Source organism: Phallusia mammillata, chromosome 2 (genome assembly GCF_965637545.1).
Source record: "Phallusia mammillata chromosome 2, kaPhaMamm4.hap1.1, whole genome shotgun sequence".
Lineage (NCBI taxonomy): Eukaryota > Metazoa > Chordata > Ascidiacea > Phlebobranchia > Ascidiidae > Phallusia > Phallusia mammillata.
The window spans coordinates 5,963,423-5,987,034 of NC_137253.1; the positions used below are offsets into that span (position 1 = coordinate 5,963,423).

General features: G+C 37.5%; 3 protein-coding genes and 3 pseudogenes across 3 annotated transcripts; 3 read left to right on the forward strand and 3 right to left on the reverse strand.

Annotated features, from left to right (window-relative positions):
* The first annotated feature begins 391 nt into the window (after nt 1-391).
* LOC145212081 (uncharacterized) lies at nt 392-1,924 on the forward strand. The gene has a single exon (XM_080080100.1). It carries the CDS (start codon nt 743-745, stop codon nt 1,472-1,474), a length of 732 nt encoding a protein of 243 aa, XP_079936226.1. The 5' UTR covers nt 392-742; the 3' UTR covers nt 1,475-1,924.
* Nucleotides 1,925-3,958: 2,034 nt separating this feature from the next.
* Nucleotides 3,959-5,734, reverse strand: LOC145212075 (uncharacterized; annotated as a pseudogene).
* Nucleotides 5,735-7,455: 1,721 nt separating this feature from the next.
* On the forward strand, nt 7,456-16,497 carry LOC145212850 (uncharacterized). Its single transcript, XM_080081109.1, has 3 exons — nt 7,456-8,537; nt 10,958-11,087; nt 15,025-16,497. The coding sequence occupies exons 1-3, from the start codon at nt 7,897-7,899 to the stop codon at nt 15,799-15,801; spliced, it is 1,548 nt and encodes a 515-aa protein (XP_079937235.1). The 5' UTR covers nt 7,456-7,896; the 3' UTR covers nt 15,802-16,497.
* LOC145212068 (uncharacterized) lies at nt 10,999-12,720 on the reverse strand (annotated as a pseudogene).
* Nucleotides 16,498-17,161: 664 nt separating the features above from the next.
* LOC145212079 (uncharacterized) lies at nt 17,162-19,276 on the reverse strand (annotated as a pseudogene).
* A 1,517-nt stretch (nt 19,277-20,793) lies between these two features.
* LOC145212851 (uncharacterized) lies at nt 20,794-22,062 on the forward strand (the record flags this gene model as incomplete). Its single annotated transcript, XM_080081111.1, has 1 exon — nt 20,794-22,062. A coding segment is annotated over one exon (834 nt), but the record flags the coding sequence as incomplete, so codon positions are not given.
* Nucleotides 22,063-23,612: the final 1,550 nt, after the last annotated feature.

A 23,612-nucleotide genomic window follows, 5' to 3' on the forward strand; every position in this document is an offset into this window, starting at 1 on the left:
GTTGTTAAATGTACTATAGTTAACAAGTAGGAATTTTTCAAATAAATTTAACAGTTGATCGTGTATCAGAGTCGGACTATAAATTTTAACATTTTAATCACATTGAATTGTTTGGTGTTGTATCTTTTTTGGCTCGTTATCATCTTACCTTTTATCCACACAAAATCTTGACCGGTTACGAATCTAACAAAACAAGTTTGCTAATTACTGCTCTGGTCATAAACTGGCTTGCGGCTATAATTGTTTCGTTCCCTTGCATGTTACCGAGAAGCCATAAACGGATTTTCGTTAATAGTCATATGCTACCAAAAGAAAAGGTACAGTTTAAAATTTCGTTTACTTGGAAACGTACACTGCTTAGAACTACGTCTCTATTTTATAGTATCGTGAACTAAACGCTATGTAAGTCAAGCATTAGAAAGTTAAACATAGTAAATTCGTAATCATTGTATAGGGTTGTGTGTGCTTTAACTCTTAGCGCTCGTTGTTTTTGCGATACGGCTTATGTCAAATTATAGACTTGAGAACTATATAGTTCTGTTTGGAATTTTGCAGCTCTAATTTATCAGCAATTATCGTATTTATTACCGGAGCTACATTCGGACTGTTATGTTTGTCTAACGTGAGGGGTCGGTAATACCTGACAACGAAATTTACGGATACGTTTTGCTTTTATACAGACACAGTAAGTTTTATCAAGAACTATTTGAAACGTTTAAACATTTTTGTGTTTTATGGGAAGATGTCAAAACCTCACATGGCTATAAACATCGAAGAAAAACAATTTGAATGCAAAACTTGTGGCAAAAGGTTTAAAACATCAAGGACTTTACGAGGGCATGATTCAAGAATGCACGACAGCAGCAAGAAAATTCATCGTTGTAAAGTCTGTGAAAAAGGGTTTGTATCTCTTAGTGAGATAAAACTGCATTTGGTCAGTCACTACGGTGATAAACAGCATAAATGTGATGTTTGTGAGAAACGGTTTGTAAGGTTCGAAAATGCAAAAATACACATGTCGATTCATTCTGGAGAAAAACCTCATCGGTGCAATGTCTGTGAAAAGCAATATCGGACGTTGCAAGGATTGAAAATTCACACACGAACTCACACTGGTGAAAAACCGTATCGCTGTGACATTTGTGAAAAGCGATATCGTACTCAAGGGTACCTGAAAATACATTTGTTGAGTCATACTGGTGAAAAACCATACAAATGTAAACTTTGCGATAAGAGATTTTCGACGTCTTGCAAAGCAAAAACACATATGTCGATACACACAGGCGAAAAACGCCATATTTGTGAAGTTTGTGAGAAACCATTCCGTTCTTCTTCAAATTTGAAGGAACACATGGTTGTGCATTCAGATGAGAAACCTCATAAATGTGAGTTTTGCGAGAAAAGTTTCAAATATCGAAACACTGCAAAACGTCACATGAAAATTCACATCAAGCCACAGAGGCAATGCTTGTAAAAAAACATTTGAGAATGAAAGAGAGTGGAATATCATACAGATGTACAGAAGCCCGCAATGTCTGTTTAGTATGTAATTTGTAAAAACAAGATTTCAAAACGCTGGCACTTAGAAGCAAAATATAAGTTTCCTGTTGCCACTAAATATTGATATCACCACAAAAATTTTATTAAAAAACAAAGTATTGTTCAACAAAACTTTGTAGGTTGTGCAGAAAGGAGCAGATAAACATGTTACAATTTTGTTTGATTTCAAATGTGTCATGCTGTGATTGCGATATTTTGGTGTAAACGTTTTAAAATATTGTTTTTGCTGTGAATTGGAAAATTTGTAATGTTGTACCCTCATATGTAAAAACGGCTTTTTGCTTTACCTGCCATTTTGTTTGTATGGACTTAACGGAGTTACAATGAATTTAATATCGTAATAAAGTTTCTGTTGTAAAATGCCTTTCTTTACTCTGTCATGTTTCATTTGTCATTAAGTTTTTGTAGACGAATGCAAAGATTAAAGTTGGTAAAACTATGTAAACTATAAATCAGTTTGGCCAGTCTCATTTTTTAAACTTACCAAAATCAGACGTTTGTTTGAAAAGTGAAACACACGAGACGATAAGTTGAATTTGAGGGGAATTCCCAAGCCATGACTTGGGTTCTCAGTAGAAATGTACCGAATATTCTGTTTGTCGAATTTATTCGGCCGAATCAACCACTTTTACAAGTTATTATTCGGCCGAATAATTTGCTGCGATTACCGCATCGTTTATGAACACACATTTAAAACGTTTTCCGCTTAGTACCAACGAAAATCTTGTCAATTATGAATTTTTTTATTACATTATCGTTTTCCCCACTGCGGTAAACTAATCAGTAATTTATTGTCGGTTGGCAACCATGCTTGAGGCAATGTTAAACTCCACTGAACTGAAATGAGTACGAAACACAACCATTCTGCACTAATTGCCTGGTAGATAAACTTATGTTTTCATGTCAAACGCGTAGGGTACGACTTTGCGTGACGACTTTAGGTTTCGGCCGAATCGAAATGTCGCCGAATCGGTACATCACTAGTTTTTAACCGGTTATTTTTCGGCCATGGTTAAGACAAAAGAAAAATAATCATTGAACATAGATCGCTTAAAAAAGCACTTTTCGTTCTTTATGGTGTCACAGAATAGGCATGTCAAAAATTTTGTGCCGTTTGTGGTATCTGTTGAAGGGTTTGCAGAGAGAGCTCAAGATTTTTTCTCGTTGTAGCATTGTTTTGAACATACACCTGAACTATCCTGAAGTCGTCACAATTATTCAGACCTTTCAGGTTCTTAGCAGTGTTTGATTCATTATTTATTAAACAAAACAGTTTTACAAGGTCGGCAGCATCCGGTAGTGTTGATTTGTTTTCTAAGATGTTTTTAAGAAGTCCATCAATTGATTTGTGTTTGGCAAGACAAAATGCTAAACCACCAGAAAATCGAGTGGATCTTAGTAAGTCACATTTGCTCCGTTCAAAACCCAAGGATCAAAATGATGGAGGCGTTGTGACGGGAGTTGCGATGCTGGACTCCCCGCTGCTTGTCTAGATGTGCCTTATTTTAACACTATAGCAGTAGTCTACTATTTTTGCTGTAAAACGACTTGTGACCAAAAAGGCGGTATTCGTTTTTTTTAATTTTATTTTAACACTTGCAGTAGTCTGCTATTAACCGGTTAACCCGTAACGCATTTTTTTATATGATACACTAAAGCAGGGGTCTTCAAACTTTTTAGCTCTTTCGCCCCCTTTCCAAGGCACTGGCGCCTAATATAGGTAGTGTAAAAGCGGAAAAATTAATGGGCTGTCACCATACTTAACCACAATGAAGTGTCCCCTGTGGCTAATTTAATGCCTAACCTTGGTTTCGAGATCACAATGTATTGAAATAGCAGCATGTTTAATCTGATGTGTCCATTGTCCCTGGTGTTTATTTGCAAGACGAATTATATCTGCTTGTAAGTCAAAGTTAGCTGAGTCTCACAGTTATGGTACATACTTATACAATCAGTAATGTTGAAATCACCCCTTTTGAAGTCAAATCGCCCCCCAACTTCCAAAATTTTCACTATCGCCCCCTCGGTAGACGAATTTTTACATTTACATGTTACAAAAGCAATTATTTGAAAATGCTGGCGTCTTCTAATTCTTCTAATAAATGCAGACTTTAAAGTAAAAGTGACTGCGCATGCATTAACCCAAGCTGTGATTAGATAGAACAAAACTTTAGAAAGCGGCGCGAGCAGAATGAGTTGAAAATCTTCAGTTTGCATAATACTCTGAAAAGCCGTTACAGACAAAGTTTGTTTAGAATTCCACTTTTACATGTTCTGCATGACATTTTCTACCTATTATTATAACTTAACAAACTTGTTTCAAAAATTCTAAAATAACTTTCTCTCGCGAAGGAGGGTTTGTAAAATCTGAACAGCACAATTGCAGTTTTACTGACTTTTGCATCGATTCTACGGCAAAAATATCACCACAACACATGGAAACTGACAGCAAGTCTGACTTGGTTTGTGTGAAATCAGCCCCTCGAAGCACCTCCAAGCGACGCAACGCGCATACTTTAACAACGTTAAATGCCTATGCTTGGGCCATGTGTACTTTCTTGACCAGAATTCTCCACACCACTACGCAAAAAGTAAAGCGCGCAGAGCGAAAATTTGGGTACCGTTTGAAAGGTCCATCCCTCCTCTCGACCTTGCACCCTCGGTAGAGGTACTAACTTAAGAACTGACGGTAGCCAGGTTTAGGGATTTCCGGTTGGTGGCGCAACGGAGCGTAGGCGTTTATTGTGACAATAATACCGCAATTTGCAACATGCTGACTCAGCAATTATTGTCGCCTTAAACGCCTATACTCTGTTGCGCCACTAAACAGAAATTCCCAAAGGTCTGTCGTTGAGAACTTGAAGGGTGTGTCGTTGAGTGCTGCCCAAAGGTCGAAGCGACAGTTGAGTGCTGCCTCGAAGGTCGAAGCGACATAAGCGCGGACTTTAACAACCCAAAAGTGAGTTCGTTACCAATTCACCTCAAGCACAAAGTCTCGTTCTCATTTGTGCAGCAATTTTACGCATTTCTTTCCTGATTCGGACTTCGATTTTTATCGGGTTTAAGGCTTGCAGTCGGGCCTGCTTACAACTTTTGCAAACAAATATTTTGATATTTTTGAGTATTGCAGTTAGCAAACAAACGATTACACAAACACGTTACATAATGTTTCTTAACCCGTAGGGCAGATTTTTTAATTAAAATACTTCAGTTTGCAATACAGTATTGATGTTAGTCTCGGTGAACAGCCAAGTGCTATTTTAAGTTCCAAGCTGTCCGAAATCTTTTCTTGCAAATGTCACACTGGAAAGATTTCTTGTCTTCATGTAAAACTGCATGATGTTTCACTTCTTTTTGCTGTATTGAACACTTTTTCAAAAACATTACATATAGGTCTTCTTGTTAGTGTGAAGTTTCATGTGTCTTTTTGCGTTGTTTAGGAGGTTGAAACTTTTCTTGCAAAACTTACATTTGTGAGGTTTCTCATCCGAATGCGCAACCATGTGTTGCCTCAAATCGGTAGAAGTCCGAAACGGTTTTTCACAAACTTCGCAAATATGCCGTTTTTCGCCGGTGTGTATCGACATATGTCTTAAAGCATTGCCGTTAAAGCTGAATCTTTTTTCACAGAATTTACATTTGTATGGTTTTTCACCAGTGTGACTCAACAAATGTCTTTTTAGGTAAACCATAGCCGAAAATTGCTTTTCACACATGTCACAGCGATGTGATTTTTCGTCTGTGTGAGTTCGGGCGTGACATTTCAACTCTTGCAATGTCCGATATTGCTTTGCACAAATATCGCACCGATGAGGTTTTTCTTCAGAATGAATCAACATGTGTTTCTTTGCATTCCCGAGATGAACGAATCGTTTTTCGCAAAAATCGCATTTAAACTGTTTATCACCATTGTGACTAGCAGTATGCAGTTTCAGCTCACGAAGGGTTACAAAACCTTTCTCACAGACTTTACAACGGTGGATTTTCTTGCTGCTGTCGTGCATTCTTGAATCATGCTTTCGTAAAGACATAAATGTTCGAAACCTTTTGTCACAAGTTTTACATCGAAAAGGCAATTCTTTTTTGCTTTTGTCCATTATACCCGTCAAATGTGACAGTTCCTTAAACGTTCAAGATAATGTTTTTCCTTTTGACTTATCGTTGCTGCAAGACAGAACAAAAAACAATTTGAATATGAATTTATTCTCTTTTAAGCGGACAAACGTATGGACTAAAACTGTGACATCGTAGGCTACTTTGTTGTATCATGTTAAAACTGTATTTCATAATCATTTAATTCAATTAACATTTGCATGACAAGCGAACGTTTTTCATGGCACGCCAAACCATCTAACTGTAATGTAACATGCATGTTTTTGGTGTGTTATAATGCAAATGTCCTTAAACTAAGCTTACATGCATAAATCTGTCCATTTTCTCATCAATAAAGAGTTTAGCTTCCACCGATCACTATTGCTCACAAACATTTGACACGTAAGGGTCATTGCCACAAGTAAATTGGCACGCATCCCCTAACATGCTCCCAAACTCTAATTGGCCCATCTTAAAACAAATGTTGTTTTTTCAGAACATCATCTTTGCTTCTTAACTAAATACTGTGTGGAAAGGTTTGGCCATTTGAGCACTACACTTAAATTCGACACTTTGTAGTACTTCCTCTAGGTTTTCCTGTGTTGTACGTTCTAGTTGGGGGCAGGGACTGTGATTATTTCCTTGCATGGCAGTACTTGGCCTATATTCCCACAATCATTTTGTGGTTGCGCAAAATTTAAAAACAGGCAATGTACATTAATTTGCAAATGACTGGGCTCCACACTCTCTTACCAGTAGCCTACTTCGTTACCACTATGTGATTTTAACTTGCCATATTAAGTCTTAAAGCAAACTGCTACTACAACCTTTTTTGTTTGCAACGAGGCACAGTAAGTTTTATCAAAAACTATTTGGACCTTTAAAATAACTTTAAGTTTCGTGGAATAATGTCAAAAATTCACATGGGTATAAACATCAAAGAAAAACAGTTTGAGTGCAAAACTTGTGGCAAAAGGTTTAAAACATCCGAGTATTTACGTAAGCATGATTCAAGAATGCACGACAGCGGCAAGAAAATCCATCGTTGTAAAGTCTGTGAAAAAGGTTTTGCAACTATTCGTGAGCTAAAAGAGCATTTGCTCAGTCACTATGGTGGTAAACCACATCGGTGCAATGTATGTGAAAAGCAATTTCGTACTTTGCAAGACTTGAAATGTCACACACGAACCCACACTGGTGAAAGACCGTATGGCTGTGACATTTGCAACAGCGATATCGTTGTCATAAGGACTTGAAAAGACATTTGTTGGTATATTCTGGATAAAAACCTCATCGTTGCAATGTCTTTGAAAAGCATTTTCGCATTTTGCAAGACTTGAAATGTCACACACGAACTCACACTGGTGAAAAACCGTATCGATTTGTAAAAACAAGATTTCGAAAACCTGAGAGCTACTTTTAGGCGACTTCTTTTATCTGTTAATACTTAAGGTTAAGACCAACAGTCAGTCATGTTAAATGTACTTGTTTTACCGGTAATGATTTTTGTGATTAATGTTAACATACATTTTTGTTTGTTCGAACACGGACTATAAATTTTAGATTTGTTTAAAGATATTGAATTCTTTTGTATTGTATATATATATGGTCCGTTATTATAAGGTCTTTTATCCACACAAACTCGTGACCGGTTACTGATCTAACAAAACAAGTTTTGCTAATCACACCACCCGTCATAAACTGGCTTGCGGCTATAATTGTTTTGTTCCCTTGCATGTTACCGAGAAGTCATCAACGGCTTTTCGTCCTGGTACACTCGTCATTTGCCATATGCAACCAAAAGAAAGGTACGGTTCAGAATCTAGTTAACTTGGAAACGTACTCTGCTTAGAACTAAGTCCCAGAACTAATTTTATATTAGGCTATCGTGACTTAAACGCTATGTAAGTCAAGCATTATAAAGTTTTACTTAGTAAATTGGTAATCATCTTATAGGGTTGTGTTTGCTCTACACTTAGCGCTCGTTGTTATCGCGGTACGGCTTATGTGAAATTATAACCTTGGGAACTTTATAGTCGTGTATCGGTTGCGCAGTTCTAGTTTATCAGCGATTAGTGGATATATTAACGGAGTTAGATTAGGAAGGTTAATAAGTTTGTCTATCGTCAGGGGTCGGTAAAACCAACAACGAAATTTACGAAGTAGTTTTTCTTTTTTACAGACACAGTAAGTTTTATCAAAAACTATTTGAAACGTTTAAATAATTTTGTGTTTCGTGGAAAGATGTCAAAAACTCACATGGGTATAAACATGGAAGTTAAACTGTTTGAATGCAAAACTTGTGGCAAAAGGTTTAAAGCATCCGAGTATTTACGTAAGCATGATTCAAGAATGCACGACAGCAGCAAGAAAATTCATCGCTGCAAAGTCTGTGAAAAAGGTTTTGTAACTATCAGTGAGCTAAAACAGCATTTGGTCAGACATGGAAAAAAAACTCATCGGTGCAATCTCTGTCAGAAGCAATTTCGCTCCTTGCCCGAATTGAAACTTCACACACGAACTCACACTGGTGAAAAACCGTATCGCTGTGACATTTGTGAAAAGCAATATCGTACTCGATGGCAACTAACAATACATTTGTTGAATCATACTGGTGAAAAACCATACAAATGTCCAATTTGTGACAAGGGGTTCAAGACGTCTTGCAAAGCAAAAACACATACGTCGATACACACAGGCGAAAAACGCCACATTTGCAAGGTTTGTGAGAAACCATTTCGGACTTTTAGCATTTTGAGGCAACACATGGTTGTGCATTCAGATGAGAAACCTCATAAATGCGATTTTTGCGAGAAAAGTTTCAAATCGCGAAACACTTTAAAAAGTCACATGAAAATTCACATCAAGCCACAGAGGCAATGCTTGTAAAAAACACTTGAGAATGAAAGAGAGTGGAATATCATACAGATGTACAGAAGCCCGCAATGTCTGTTTAGTATGTAATTTGTAAAAACAAGATTTCAAAACGCTGACACTTAGAAGCAAAATATAGGTTTCCTGTTGCCACTAAATATTGATATCACCACAAAAATTTTATTAAAAACAAAGTAGTGTTCAACAAAACTTTGTAGGTTGTGCACAAAGGAGCAGATAAACATGTTGCAATTTTGTTTGATTTGAAATGTGCCATGCTATGCGATTGCGATATTTTGGTGTAAACGTTTTAAAATATTGTTTTTGCTGTGAATTGGAAAATTTGCAATGTTGTACCCTCATATGTAAAAACGGCTTTTTGCTTCAGCGGCCATTTAGTTTGTATGGACTTAACGGAGTTACTATGAATTTAATATCGTAATAAAGTTTCTGTTGTAAAATGCCTTTCTTTACTCTGTCGTGTTTCATTTGTCATTAAATTTTCGGAGACGAGTGCGAGGATTAATGATGGTAAACTATGTATAAGTTGGGGCCAGTCTCATTTTCTAAAACTTACCCAAAATCATGCGTTTGTCTGAAAAGTGGAAACACGAGAAGTAAAGTTGAATTTGCAGGGGAATTCCCAAGCCATGACTTCGGGTTCTCATTAGAAATGTACCGAATATTCGGTTTGTCGAATGTATTCGGCCGAATCAGCCACTTTTACAAAGATTCGGTTTCGGCCGAATATTTCGCTGCGATTACCGCATCGTTTATGAACACACATTCAAAACGTTTCCCGCTTAGTACCAACGAAAATCCTGTCAATTATGAATTTTTTTGTTACATTATCGTTTTCTCCACTGCGGTAAACTAATCAGTAATTTGTTGTCGGGTTGGCAACCATGCTTGAGACAATGTTAAACCCCACAGAACGAAAATGAGTACGAAACACAACCATTCTGCACTAATTGCCTGGTAGATAAACTTATGTTTTCATGTCAAACGCGTATGGTACGACTTTGCGCGACGACTTTCGGTTTCGGCCGAATCGAAATCTTGCCGAATCGGTACATCACTAGTTTTTAACCGGTTATTTTTCGGCCATGGTTAAAACAAAAGAAAAATAATCATGGAACATAGATCGCTTAAAAAAGCACTTTTCGTTCTTTATGGTGTCACAGAATAGGCATGTCAAAAATTTTGTGCCGTTTGTGGTATCTGTTGAGAAAAGTTTGCAGAGACAGCTCAATAATTTTTCTCGTTGTAGCATCGTTTTGAACATACACCTGAACTATCCTGAAGTCGTCACAATTAATCAGACCTTTCAGGTTCTTAGCAGTGTTTGATTCATTTTTTATTAAACAAAACAGTTTTACAAGGTCCGCAGCATCCGGTAGTGTTAATTTGTTTTCTAAGATGTTTTTAAGAAGTCCATCAATTGATTTGTGTTTGGCAAGATAGAATGCTAAACCACCAAAAAATCGAGTGGATCTTAGTAAGTCACATTTGCTCCGTTCAAAACCCAAGGATCAAAATGATGGAGGCGTTGTGACGGGAGTTGCGATGCTGGACTCCCCGCTGCTTGTCTAGATGTGCCCTATTTTAACACTAGCAGTAGTCTACTATTTTTGCTGTAAAACGACTTGTGACCAAAAAAGGCGGTATTCGTTTTTTTTAATTTTATTTTAGCACTTGCAGTAGTCTGCTATTAACTGGTTAACCCGTAACGCATTTTTTTATTTGATACATTAAAGCAGGTGTCTTCAAACTTTTTAGCTCCAACGCCCCCTTTCCAAGGCACTGGCGCCTAATAAAGGTTGTGTAAAAGCGAAAAAAATTATGGCCTGTCACCATACTTAGCCACAATGAAGTGTCCCCTGTGTCTAATTTAACGCCTAACCTTGGTTTCGAGATCACAATGTATTGAAATAGCAGCATGTTTATTCTGATGTGGCCATTGTCCCTGGTGTTTGTTTTCAAGACGAATTATATCTGCTTGTAAGTCAAAGTTAGCTGAGTCTCACAGTTATGGTACATACTTATACAATCAGTAATGTTGAAATCACCCCTTTTGAAGTCAAATCGCCCCCCAACTTCCAAAATTTTCACTATCGCCCCCTCGGTAGACGAATTTTTACATTTACATGTTACAAAAGCAATTATTTGAAAATGCTGGCGTCTTCTAATTCTTCTAATAAATGCAGACTTTAAAGTAAAAGTGACAGCGCATGCATTAACCCAAGCTGTGATTAGATAGAACAAAACTTTAGAAAGCGGCGCGAGCAGAATGAGTTGAAAATCTTCAGTTTGCATAATACTCTGAAAAGCCGTTACAGACAAAGTTTGTTTAGAATTCCACTTTTACATGTTCTGCATGACATTTTCTACCTATTATTATAACTTAACAAACTTGTTTTAAAAATTCTAGAATAACTTTCTTTCGCGAAGGAGGGTTTGTAAAATCTGAACAGCACATTTGCAGTTTTATTGACTTTTGCATCGATTCTACGGCAAAAATATCACCACAACACATGGAAACTGACAGCAAGTCTGACTTGGTTTGTGTGAAATCAGCCCCTCGAAGCACCTCCAAGCGACGCAACGCGCATACTTTAACAACGTTAAATGCCTATGCTTGGGCCATGTGTACTTTCTTGACCAGAATTCTCCACACCACTACGCAAAAAGTAAAGCGCGCAGAGCGAAAATTTGGTTACCGTTTGAAAGGTCCATCCCTCCTCTCGACCTTGCACCCTCGGTAGAGGTACTAACGTAAGAACTGACGGTAGCCAGGTTTAGGGATTTCCGGTTGGTGGCGCAACGGAGCGTAGGCGTTTATTGTGACAATAATACCGCAATTTGCAACATGCTGACTCAGCAATTATTGTCGCCTTAAACGCCTATACTCTGTTGCGCCACTAAACAGAAATTCCCAAAGGTCTGTCGTTGAGAACTTGAAGGGTCTGTCGTTGAGTGCTGCCCAAAGGTCGAAGCGACATAAGCGCGGACTTTAACAACCCAAAAATGAGTTCGTTACCAATTCACCTCAAGCGCAAAGTCTCGTTCTCATTTGTGCAGCAAGTTTACGCATTTCTTTCCTGATTCGGACATCGATTTTTGTCGGGTTTAAGGCTTGCAATCGGGCCTGCTTACAATTTTTGCAAACAAATATTTTGATATTTTTACACAAACACGTTACATAATGTTTCTTAACCCGTAGGGCAGATTTTTTAATTAAAATACTTCAGTTTGCAATACAGTATTGATGTTAGTCTCGGTGAACAGCCAAGTGCTATTTTAAGTTCCAAGCTCTCCGAAATCTTTTCTTGCAAACGTCACACTGGAAAGATTTCTTGTCTTCATGTAAAACTGCATGATGTTTCACTTCTTTTGCTGTATTGAACACTTTTTCAGAAACATTACATATAGGTCTTCTTGTTAGTGTGAAGTTTCATGTGTCTTTTTGCGTTGTTTAGGAGGTTGAAACTTTTCTTGCAAAACTTACATTTGTGAGGTTTCTCATCTGAATGCACAACCATGTGTTGCCTCAAATCGGTGGAAGTCCGAAACGGTTTTTCGCACACTTCGCAAATATAGCGTTTTTCGCCAGTGTGCATCGACATATGTCTTAAAGCATTGCCGTTAAAGCTAAATTTTCTCTCGCAAAATTTACATTTGTATGGTTTGTCACCAGTGTGACTCAACAAATGTCTTTTTAGGTAAACCATAGCCGAAAATTGCTTTTCACACATGTCACAGCGATGTGATTTTTCGTCTGTGTGAGTCCGGGCATGACATTTCAACTCTTGCAATGTCCGATATTGCTTTTCACAAACATCGCACCGATGAGGTTTTTCTTCAGAATGAATCAACATGTGTTTCTTTGCATTCGAGGGATGAACGAATCGTTTTTCGCAAAAATCACATTTATACTGTTTATCACCATTGTGACTAGCAGTATGCAGTTTCAGCTCACTAAGGGTTACAAAACCTTTCTCACAGACTTTACAACGGTGGATTTTCTTGCTGCTATCGTGCATTCTTGAATTATGCATCTGTAAGTATTTTGATGTTTTAAACCTTCTGCCACATGTTTTGCGCTGAAAAGGCAATTCTTTTTCGCTTTTGTCCATTGTACCCTTTCAAATGTGACAGTTCCTTAAACGTTCAAAATAATATTTTTCCTTTGACTTATCGTTGCTGCAAGACAGAAAAAAAAACAATTTTGAGTTGAATTTATTCTCTTTTAAGCGGACAAGCGTATGGACTAAAAACCGTGAAATCGTAGGCTACTACTTTGTTGTATCATGTTAAAACTTTATATCATATTTCATCATTTATTTCAATTAACGTTTGCATGACAAGCGAAGGTTTTTCATGGCACGCCAAACCATCTAACTGTATTGTAACATTTCTTGTTTTTGGTGTGTTATAATGGAAGTGTCCTTAAACTGGGCTTACATGCACGAATCTGTCTATTTTCTCATCAATAAAGAGTTTAGCTTGCACCAACCACTATTGCACACAAAGATTTGACGCGTAAGGGTCATTGCCACAAGTAAATTGGCACGCACCCCCTACAATGTACCCGAACCCTGGTCTAATTGGTCTATCTTAAAACAATTGTTGTTATTTCAGAACATCATCTTTGCTTCTTAACCAAAGACTGTGTGGAAAGGTTTGGCCATTTGAGCACTACACTTAAATTCGACACTTTGAAATACTTCCTCTAGGTTTTCCTGTTTTGTAACCTGCGTTCGAGTTGGAAGCAGGGAGTGTTATTATTTCCCACTTGGCAGTATTTGGCCTATATTTTTTACCAGCACTTTGTAGTTGCGCAGTACTGAAGAACAGCCAGTGTACATTGATTTGCAAATGGCTGGACTGCACATTCTCTAACCAGTAGCCTACTTCGCGACCACTATGTGATTTCAACTTGCCATAAAAAGTTTTAAAGCAAATTATAACAGTATTAACAAATGACGACAAGTGTAAATTGTAAAAACGTCCCCAAACCCAGAGAAGGGGTTCTACCTCTCGGATCGGAACAAACAACACAGATGTATCGAATCAAAAAAATATGTTATAAAACCTTGGTTTATAAATGAGATTTAACGCATAAACTGCACCCTGTGGTTAAAAAATATACACTTAAATTTTTATCGTGGTCGCGGGCCATCTAGAAGAGGGCCGGATGCGACCCGCGGCCCGTGGGCTGTAGTAAAGACAATAGCCGCAATTTTGTCAAACACAAACACACAACGAATGGTAATGTTAAGAATGAATATAATTGTTGCGTAATCCAACATGGTGCGATTTGCTACAGAGTTCTGAGCCCGAACCCGAAACGTTTTTGAGAAGCCCGTTTAGGCCCGAAATTTTGATTTTTTGATTGATAGGCCTATCCACGAAAGCCTTGCAACAAAGGATGAGAAAGAAAAAAAGAGAAAGACAACAAACACAATGAACAATAGTAGACAATGGGTTAACAATACGTTCTGTAGTAGGGTGGGCATTAGATCAAAGCCGTAGACTTGTTACTTAGCTGTGTGACTTTATTTTTTTTTTAAATTGGCGGACACGGAACGTAAAGTCAGGCCCGTTTTCTCATCAATACCTAAGCCCGAACCCGGCCCGAACCCGGCCCGAACCCGGCCCGAACCCGGCCCGAACCCGGCCCGAACCCGGCCCGAACCCGGCCCGAACCCGGCCCGAACCCGGCCCGAACCCGGCCCGAACCCGGCCCGCAAAGCCCGGCCCGACTTGCAACTCTGATTTGCTAACCATGGTGTTATAACAACACAGACAATCAATCATTTCCGTCATGCCTCAAATAGCAGGCGAACGGCAGAAGGATGTGATATGGCTCGGTTTGCTCGGATTGGACAGGAAACGTTTAAGCTTGCGTTGTTAAAAGAAACAAACCATGCATTTCAAAAACGAATAACTGACGCATTCTTTATCGCAACTCCTGTAACTTTACTCGCGTGTATTCTCTTTTTGTTGTGTAAAGTTAGAAGCGCATGACGCAAGCTGGCAACCGGATATAAAGGCCGCGCCCAGTGGCGTCAGGATATATATAGGCCTCGCCCAACTGCGTCGAGATTATGTTTTGAATAAGCCTTTCTAAAGCCTTGTATTTGTATAATTTTACCTTGTATTGTCTTTATCAAAATCAGAAGGTGGTGTGCTAAAGGTTGTATGTATTTAGGGGCATAACCCTGCTAAATAGTTTAGCTCTAATTTAAACTGAAAATAATGCACAGAGATTCGTAAGCGTTAGCGTGAATTCACCCCTGATTGAATATAAAATAAGAGTTTATAGTTTGTGACGACAGTTTAGACTTGAGACAGATAATTCAGTCTTAATAGGCTAACGGGAAGCGTTTACAATAATATATCACTTAACAAAGAATGTGACGGATGTGTTTTGCTGTCTTGCAGGAAAAGTAGGTTTGAGCAAGAAACTATTTGGACGTTTAAAATAACTTTAAGTTTCGTGGAAAGGTGTCAAAAATGTACACGAATAAAAACATGGAACTCGGATATCTAGGAACGCATGATTCAAGTATGCACGACAGCAGCAAGAAAATTCATTATTGTAAAGTATGCGAAAAAGGATTTGTAACCTTGCAAAATGAAAAACGACACATGTTGATTCATTCCGGAGAAAAACCTCATCGGTGCAATGTCTGTGAAAAGCAATTTCGCACTTTGCCAGAATTGAAATCTCACACACGAACTCACACTGGTGAAAAACCGTATCGCTGTGACATTTGTGAAAAGCGATATCGTAATCAATGGCACTTGAAAATACATTTGTTAAGTCATACTGGTGAAAAACCATACAAATGTAAATGTTGCGATAAGAGGTTTGTGACGTCGTACAACGCTACAAGACATATGTCGACACATACCGGCCAAAAACGCCATATTTGCGAAGTTTGTGAAAAAACCTTTCCGACTTTATGGCACATGAAGCGACACATGGTTGTGCATTCCGATGAGAAACCTCACAAATGCAAGTTTTGTGAGAAAACTTTCACTCGCCTAGACAACGCAAAAACACACATGAAACTTCACACCAACAAGAAGACTTATAGATGTAATGTTTGTGAAAAAGTGTTCAATACAGCAAGAGAAGTGAAGCATCATGTAGTTTTACATGAAGACAAGAAATCTTTTCAGTGTGAGATTTGTGAAAAAAGATTTCAAAAAGCTGGTAACTTAAAACGGCACTTGACTGTTCACAAAAAAACAATAACGCATTGACATCTTTTTGTGGACATCGTATACCAAACTGGAGTATTTCAATAAATCAATCTGGCCTTTACAATGTAAAAAAATTAAGTTAAAATCACTAGTCATGCATGAGTGTCGATTTGTCTTGGTTTAATGCTTCAGAAAAGCTAAATTTAGAAATGTATGAAGAATTGTTTTTGATCGGAATTGTGCAAAACTATTCTTGTCCTGTGTTTGTCCAATGTCCAGGACACGCCTTATTTTCTGATATCGTTATGTCAGTAGCTTTTGCGCTGTTTTTCGACAGGTATCCAGTACCCTGTCTGCGTAGATTGTAGATTGTAGTATTTCTTGGTTCGGTGCTTTAAATGTTGCTCATAAATTCGCGGTTTTCACGAGTTCTTGAACAATTTACCAAATGCGAATATACTTTTTATCACAGAACATTTCCGTTATTTTACATTTCATTTAAGCAAAGATTGTGCGGAATTGACATAATCAAAGACCCAAAACATCAAGAAAAACAAATTTTAACAATTTACGATGAGAAAACATGGTTTCTGTTACATCAGTGTGTGGAGTATCGTGTATTGAAGTAATACATAAGCGCGTATAGTATCGTACGAGTGACTGTGATTGCATGAACGTTTTATTTCGTCATCGTCACCTTTTCCAGTTGTCGCTGTTTAACACCTTAAGCACAATTGTACAGTTGCGTCATCATCACCTTTGCCACTATATATCCACATGTGGGTGTTAAACAGCGACAACTGGAAAAGGTGACGATGACGAAATAAAACGTTCATGCAATCACAGTCACTCGTACGATACTATACGCGCTTATGTATTACTTCAATACACGATACTCCACAAGTGGTTCCCAACCTATGGGTCGCGACCCAAAGTTGGGTCGCCTGAACATTCTGTTGGGTCGCTTGTTTTAGTAGTAATTACAGCATCTACTTTTTGACGCCGCGTAGCGTTACTTTTATATTACCCAGGGCTTTAAATTGTTGCCCAATAATAACTTCATCACAACTTGTAGTGATGATGTTTAAAACTGTTTGTGACGTCATAAAGTAATGTGTTAGCTCACAGTAGAGCGTTGTCTGGCAAATAATGCCTCGATTCAGCTCCGGAATAAATGGAGATGTCTGGTCGTAAAAAACAACAGCGTTCGTTCGTTATCAGGTTATTGATTTGCTAAACTGGCGCAGTAATTTTTTTTCAAAAAATTTCCTATCTTACAGACAAAGATACAACTAAAATAACATGTCCATGGGTCGCGAGAAATCCCAAAACTAAATTTTGGTAAGTATTTGGGTCGCGTTAAAAAAAGGTTGGGAACCACTGTGTTACATTGTCACCAACAACAGAGTAGAAAATATAATACACGAGATGGGTTGAGTTTATTTTAACGGTTAGTTGTTAGTTGAGTCATTTCGACGATGAAACAAATCATAGCAACACAATTGCGCAAAAATATTCACCAAGATTCTCATTTGTTCAGCAATTTTACCAATTTTCTGTCTGATTCGGACTTTGATTGAAAACTGTTTTAGATTTCGATCGGGTTTGAGGCTTGCAATTGGGCCTGTTTACAGCCTTCGCAAAAAGCCTTTGATGTTTTTAAGTATGGCAGTTCCCAACCATCAGATAAGACAAAAACTTTACGTAATGTTTTATTGTTTAATTAAAGTACTCCAGTTTGCAGTACAGTATTGCAATGACGTTAGTCTAGGTGAACAGCCTATAGCTGTTTTAAGTCCCAAGCTTTCCAAAATTTTTTCTTGCAAATCTCACACTGTAAAGGTGTCTGGTCTTCATGTAAAACGACATGACGTTTCACTTCTCTTGCTGTATTGAACACTTTTTCGCAAACATTACATAGAGGTCTTCTTGTTGGTGTGAAGTTTCATGAGTCTTTTTGCGTTGTTTAGGAGGTTGAAACTTTTCTTGCAAAACTTACATTTGTGAGGTTTCTCATCCGAATGCACAACCACATGTTGCCTCAAATCGGTAGAAGTCCGAAACGGTTTTTCACAAACTTCGCAAATATGGCGTTTTTCGCCAGTGTGCGTCTTCATATATCTTAAAGCATTGCCGTTAAAGCTAAATTTTCTCTCGCAAAATTTACATTTGTATGGTTTGTCACCAGTGTGACTCAACAAATGTCTTTTTAGGTAAACCATAGCCGAAAATTGCTTTTCACACATGTCACAGCGATGTGATTTTTCGTCTGTGTGAGTCCGGGCATGAGATTTCAACTCTTGCAATGTCCGATATTGCTTTTCACAAACATCGCACCGATGAGGTTTTTCTTCAGAATGAATCAACATGTGTTTCTTTGCATTCGAGGGATGAACGAATCGTTTTTCGCAAAAATCACATTTATACTGTTTATCACCATTGTGACTAGCAGTATGCAGTTTCAGCTCACGAAGGGTTACGAAACATTTTTCACAGACTTTACAACGGTGGGTTTTCTTGTTGCTGTTGTGCATTCTTGAATCATGCTTTTGTAAGGACATGAATGTTTGAAACCTTTTGCCACAAGTTTTACATCGAAAAGGCAATTCTTTTTTTGCTTTTGTCCATTGTATCCGTCATTTAACACAGTTACTTCAACGTCAAAATAATGTTTTTTTGCTTAGACTTATTGTTTCTGTAAGACAGAAAAAAAACTGCTCGAAGTACTTCTAATAATTAGCCTACTAACGTGAGAAAAAAATCTGTTAACGTATCATGTTAAAACTGTAGTTCACAAATATTTAGCTCAATCAGTGTTGGCATGACAAGCAAAGGTTGTTCATGGACCGCCAAACGATTTAAGTTGAACTGTTGCATTGCTTGTTTCGTGTATGTTAAAATGCAAGTGTCCTAAAATCCAGCCTACATGCACGAATCTGTGTATTTTCTGATTAAGATTAAGTTCAGATTGCACCAACCACTCTTACTCACAAAAATGTTGACACGTACGGTAATTGCCACAAGCAAATTTACAAGCATCCCCTAAAATGTTCCCGAACCCTGATCTAATGTCACAAAACATTGCTTTCACCACAGTACACCTAAATTAGACACTTTGTAATACTTCCTCTAGATTTTCCTATGTTGTACTTTCTAGTTGTGGGATTTCACATTACTCAAGAACAGCCACTGGCAGAGACCATTGATTTACAAAAGGCTGAGCTGTCCATTCTCTAACCAGTAGCCTACTTTGAAAAACCCTCTCTAAGACCTTCATATCACAAAACGGAACAATTCAACCCCTCAACCGCTTATAATGCTGTTGGGGGTTTCAGCTGTAGCTATTTCAATGTTTTTTATCTTGCCTTGTGAGTTATTTTCATTTTATCGCGCTATTGTATTTTATCGAACCTGCATCAGTTCTTCTTTTCTGCATTTTTATCTCGGATGGTTCTTACACCATGCAGTCTCTGTATCAAACTTTTTCTTCCACCTTGCATAAACTAACTATCTGAGCAACGAGATACGTTTCTCAAATTACAAAATAAAAGGTTATCTTAAATACGTGGCTTTTTCACAACAAAAACATTTTCTATACTGGTGTAAACTCTTAAGACAAATTTGTTACATTTATAACACGAATTCGTTTCATGTGAATGTAATTGTCAAGTGTCAAGTCTTGCCCATTCTCACCGTAAATCAAAAAAACAACTCACCAAGACCTTCATATCACAAAAACGAAACAATTTAACCGATCAACCGCTTATAATGCTGTTCCGTATTTCTGGTGAAGCCTTTTTAAATGTTTATCTTGCCTCAGGATTTATTACAAATCGGACATTGCGAGAATTGAAATCTTACACACGAACTCACACTGGTGAAAAAACGTATTGCTGTGACATTTGTGAAAAGCGATATCGTACTCAAGGGCACTTGAAAATACATTTGTTGAGTTATACTGGCGAAAACCATATAAATGTCAAATTCGTAACAAAGGGTTCATGACGTCTTGCAATGCTATAAGACATGTTTCGATACACAATGGCGAAAACCGCCATGTTTGCAAGGTTTGTAAGAAACCATTTCGGACTTCTAGCGGTTTTAAGCAACACATGGTTGTGCATTCAGATAAGAAACACCACAAATGCTAGTTTTGCGAGAAAAGTTTCAAACTACGAAATAAAGCAAAAAGTCACATGAAATTCCATTTTGACACACAGATGTTTGTGAAACCGTAGTCAAGGCAACAAGCTTAAAAAAAGACAATAAGAATCATGCAGATATGTAGCAAAACACAATGCCTGTTTATTATGAAATTTGGAAAAACAAGATTTCGAAAAACTGAGAACCTACTTTGAGGCAACTTCGCATATCTGTTAACACTAAAGGTTATTAAAAACAACAAGCATTGTGTTGTTAAATGTACTATAGTTAACAAGTAGGAATTTTTCAAATAAATTTAACACTTGATCGTGTATCAGAGTCGGACTATAAATTTTAACATTTTAATCACATTGAATTGTTTGGTGTTGTATCTTTTTTGGCTCGTTATCATCTTGCCTTTCATTAACACAAAATCTTGACCGGTTACGAATCTAACAAAACAAGTTTGCTAATTACTGCTCTGGTCATAAACTGGCTTGCGGCTATAATTGTTTCGTTCCCTTGCATGTTACCGAGAAGCCATAAACGGATTTTCGTTAATTGCCATATGCTACCAAAAGAAAAGGTACAGTTTAAAATTTCGTTTACTTGGAAACGTACACTGCTTAGAACTACGTCTCTATTTTATAGTATCGTGACCTAAACGCTATGTAAGTCAAGTATTAGAAAGTTAAACGTAGTAAATTCGTAATCATTGTATAGGGTTGTGTGTGCTTTAACTCTTAGCGCTCGTTGTTTTTGCGATACGGCTTATGTCAAATTATAGACTTGAGAACTATATAGTTCTGTTTGGAATTTTGCTGCTCTAATTTATCAGCAATTATCGTATTTATTACCGGAGCTACATTCGGACTGTTATGTTTGTCTAACGTGAGGGGTCGGTAATACCTGACAACGAAATTTACGGATACGTTTTGCTTTTATACAGACACAGTAAGTTTTATCAAGAACTATTTGAAACGTTTAAACATTTTTGTGTTTTATGGGAAGATGTCAGAACCTCACATGGCTATAAACATCGAAGATAAACAATTTGAATGCAAAACTTGTGGCAAAAGGTTTAAAACATCAAGGACTTTACGAGGGCATGATTCAAGAATGCACGACAGCAGCAAGAAAATTCAACGTTGTAAAGTCTGTGAAAAAGGGTTTGTATCTCTTAGTGAGATAAAACTGCATTTGGTCAGTCACTACGGTGATAAACAGCATAAATGTGATGTTTGTGAGAAACGGTTTGTAAGTTTCGAAAATGCAAAAATACACATGTCGATTCATTCTGGAGAAAAACCTCATCGGTGCAATGTCTGTGAAAAGCAATTTCGGACGTTGCAAGGATTGAAAATTCACACACGAACTCACACTGGTGAAAAACCGTATCGCTGTGACATTTGTGAAAAGCGATATCGTACTCAAGGGTACCTGAAAATACATTTGTTGAGTCATACTGGTGAAAAACCATACAAATGTAACTATTGCGATAAGAGATTTTCGACGTCTTGCAAAGCAAAAACACATATGTCGATACACACAGGCGAAAAACGCCATATTTGTGAAGTTTGTGAGAAACCATTCCGTTCTTCTTCAAATTTAAAGGAACACATGGTTGTGCATTCAGATGAGAAACCTCATAAATGTGAGTTTTGCGAGAAAAGTTTCAAATATCGAAACACTGCAAAACGTCACATGAGAATTCACATCAAGCCACAGAGGCAATGCTTGTAAAAAACATTTGAGAATGAAAGAGAATGGAATATCATACAGATGTACTTTTAGTATGAAATTTGTAAAAAACAAGATTTCAAAACGCTGGCACTTAGAAGCAAAATATAGGTTTCCTGTTGCCACTAAATATTGATATCACCACAAAAATTTTATTAAAAAATAAAGTATTGTTCAACAAAATTTTGTAGGTTGTGCACAAAGGAGCAGATAAACATGTTACAATTTTGTTTGATTTCAAATGTGTCATGCTATGTGATTGCGATATTTTGGTGTAAACGTTTTAAAATATTGTTTTTGCTGTGAATTGGAAAATTTGTAATGTTGTACCCTCATATGTAAAAACGGCGTATTGCTTCACCTGTCATTTTGCTTGTATGGACTTAAAGGAGTTACTATGAATTTATTATCGTAATAAAGTTTCTGTTGTAAAATGCCTTTCTTTACTCTGTCATGTTTCATCTGTCATTAATTTTTTGTAGACGAGTGCAAAGATTAATGTTGGTAAAACTATGTAAACTATAAATCAGTTGGGCCAGTGTCATTTTTTAAACTTACCAAAATCAGACGTTTGTCTGAAAAGTGAAAACACGAGACGAAAAGTTGAATTTGCAGGGGAATTGCCATGCCATGACTTCGGGTTCTCGGTAGAAACGTACCGAATATTCGGTTTGTCGAATTTATTCGGCAGAATCAGCCACTTTTGCAAAGATTCGGTTTCGGCCGAATAATTTGTTGCGATTACCGCATCGTTTATGAACACACATTTAAAACGTTTCCCGCGCTTAGTACCAACGAAAATCTTGTCAATTATGATTTTTTTTATTACATTATCGTTTTCCCCACTGCGGGAAACTAACCAGTAATTTATTGTCGGGTTGGCAACCATGCTTGAGACAATGTTATACCCCACAGAACGAAAATGAGTACGAAACACAACCATTCTGCACTAATTGCCTGGTAGATAAACTTATGTTTTCATGTCAAACGCGTATAGGATACGACTTTGCGTGACGACTTTCGGTTTCGGCTGAATCGAAATGTTACCGATTCGGTACATCACTAGTTTTTAACCGGTTATTTTTCGGCCATAGTTAAGACAAAAGACAAAATGATCATGGAACATAGATCGCTTACAAGCACTTTTCGTTCTTTATGGTGTCACAGTATAGCCATGTCAAAAATTTTGTGCCGTTTGTGGTATCTGTTGAAAGGTTTGCAAAAATAGCTCAAGAATTTTTCTCGTTGTAGCATCGTTTTGAACATACACCTGAACTATCCTGAAGTCGTCACAATTATTCAGACCTTTCAGGTTCTTAGCAGTGTTTGATTCATTATTTATTAAACAAAACAGTTTTGCAAGATCCGCAGCATTCGTTAGTGTTGATTTGTTTTCTAAGATGTTTTTAAGAAGTCCATCAATTTGTGTTTTTCAAGATAAAATGCTAAACCACAAAAAAATCGAGTGGATCTTAGTAAGTCACATTTGCTCCGTTCAAAACCCAAGGATCAAAATGCTGGAGGCGTTGCGACGGGAGTTGCGATGCTGGACTCCCTTGTCTAGATGTGCCCTATTTTAACACTAGCAGTAGTCTACTATTTTTGCTGTAAAACGACTTGTGACCAAAAAAGGCGGTATTCGTGTTTTTTTTAATTTTATTTTAACACTTGCAGTAGTCTACTATTAACCGGTTAACCCGTAACACTTTTTTATATATGATACACTGAAGCAGGGGTCTTTAAACTTTTTAGCTCCATCGCCCCCTTTCCAAGGCACCGGCGCCTAATATAGGTAGTGTAAAAGCGGAAAAATGTATGGCCTGTCACCATACTTAGCCACAATGAAGTGTTCCCTGTGGCTAATTTAACGCCTAACCTTGGTTTCGAGATCGCAATGTATTCAAATAGCAGCATGTTTAATCTGATGTGTCCATTGTCCCTGGTGTTTATTTGCAAGACGAATTATATCTGCTTGTAAGTCAAAATTA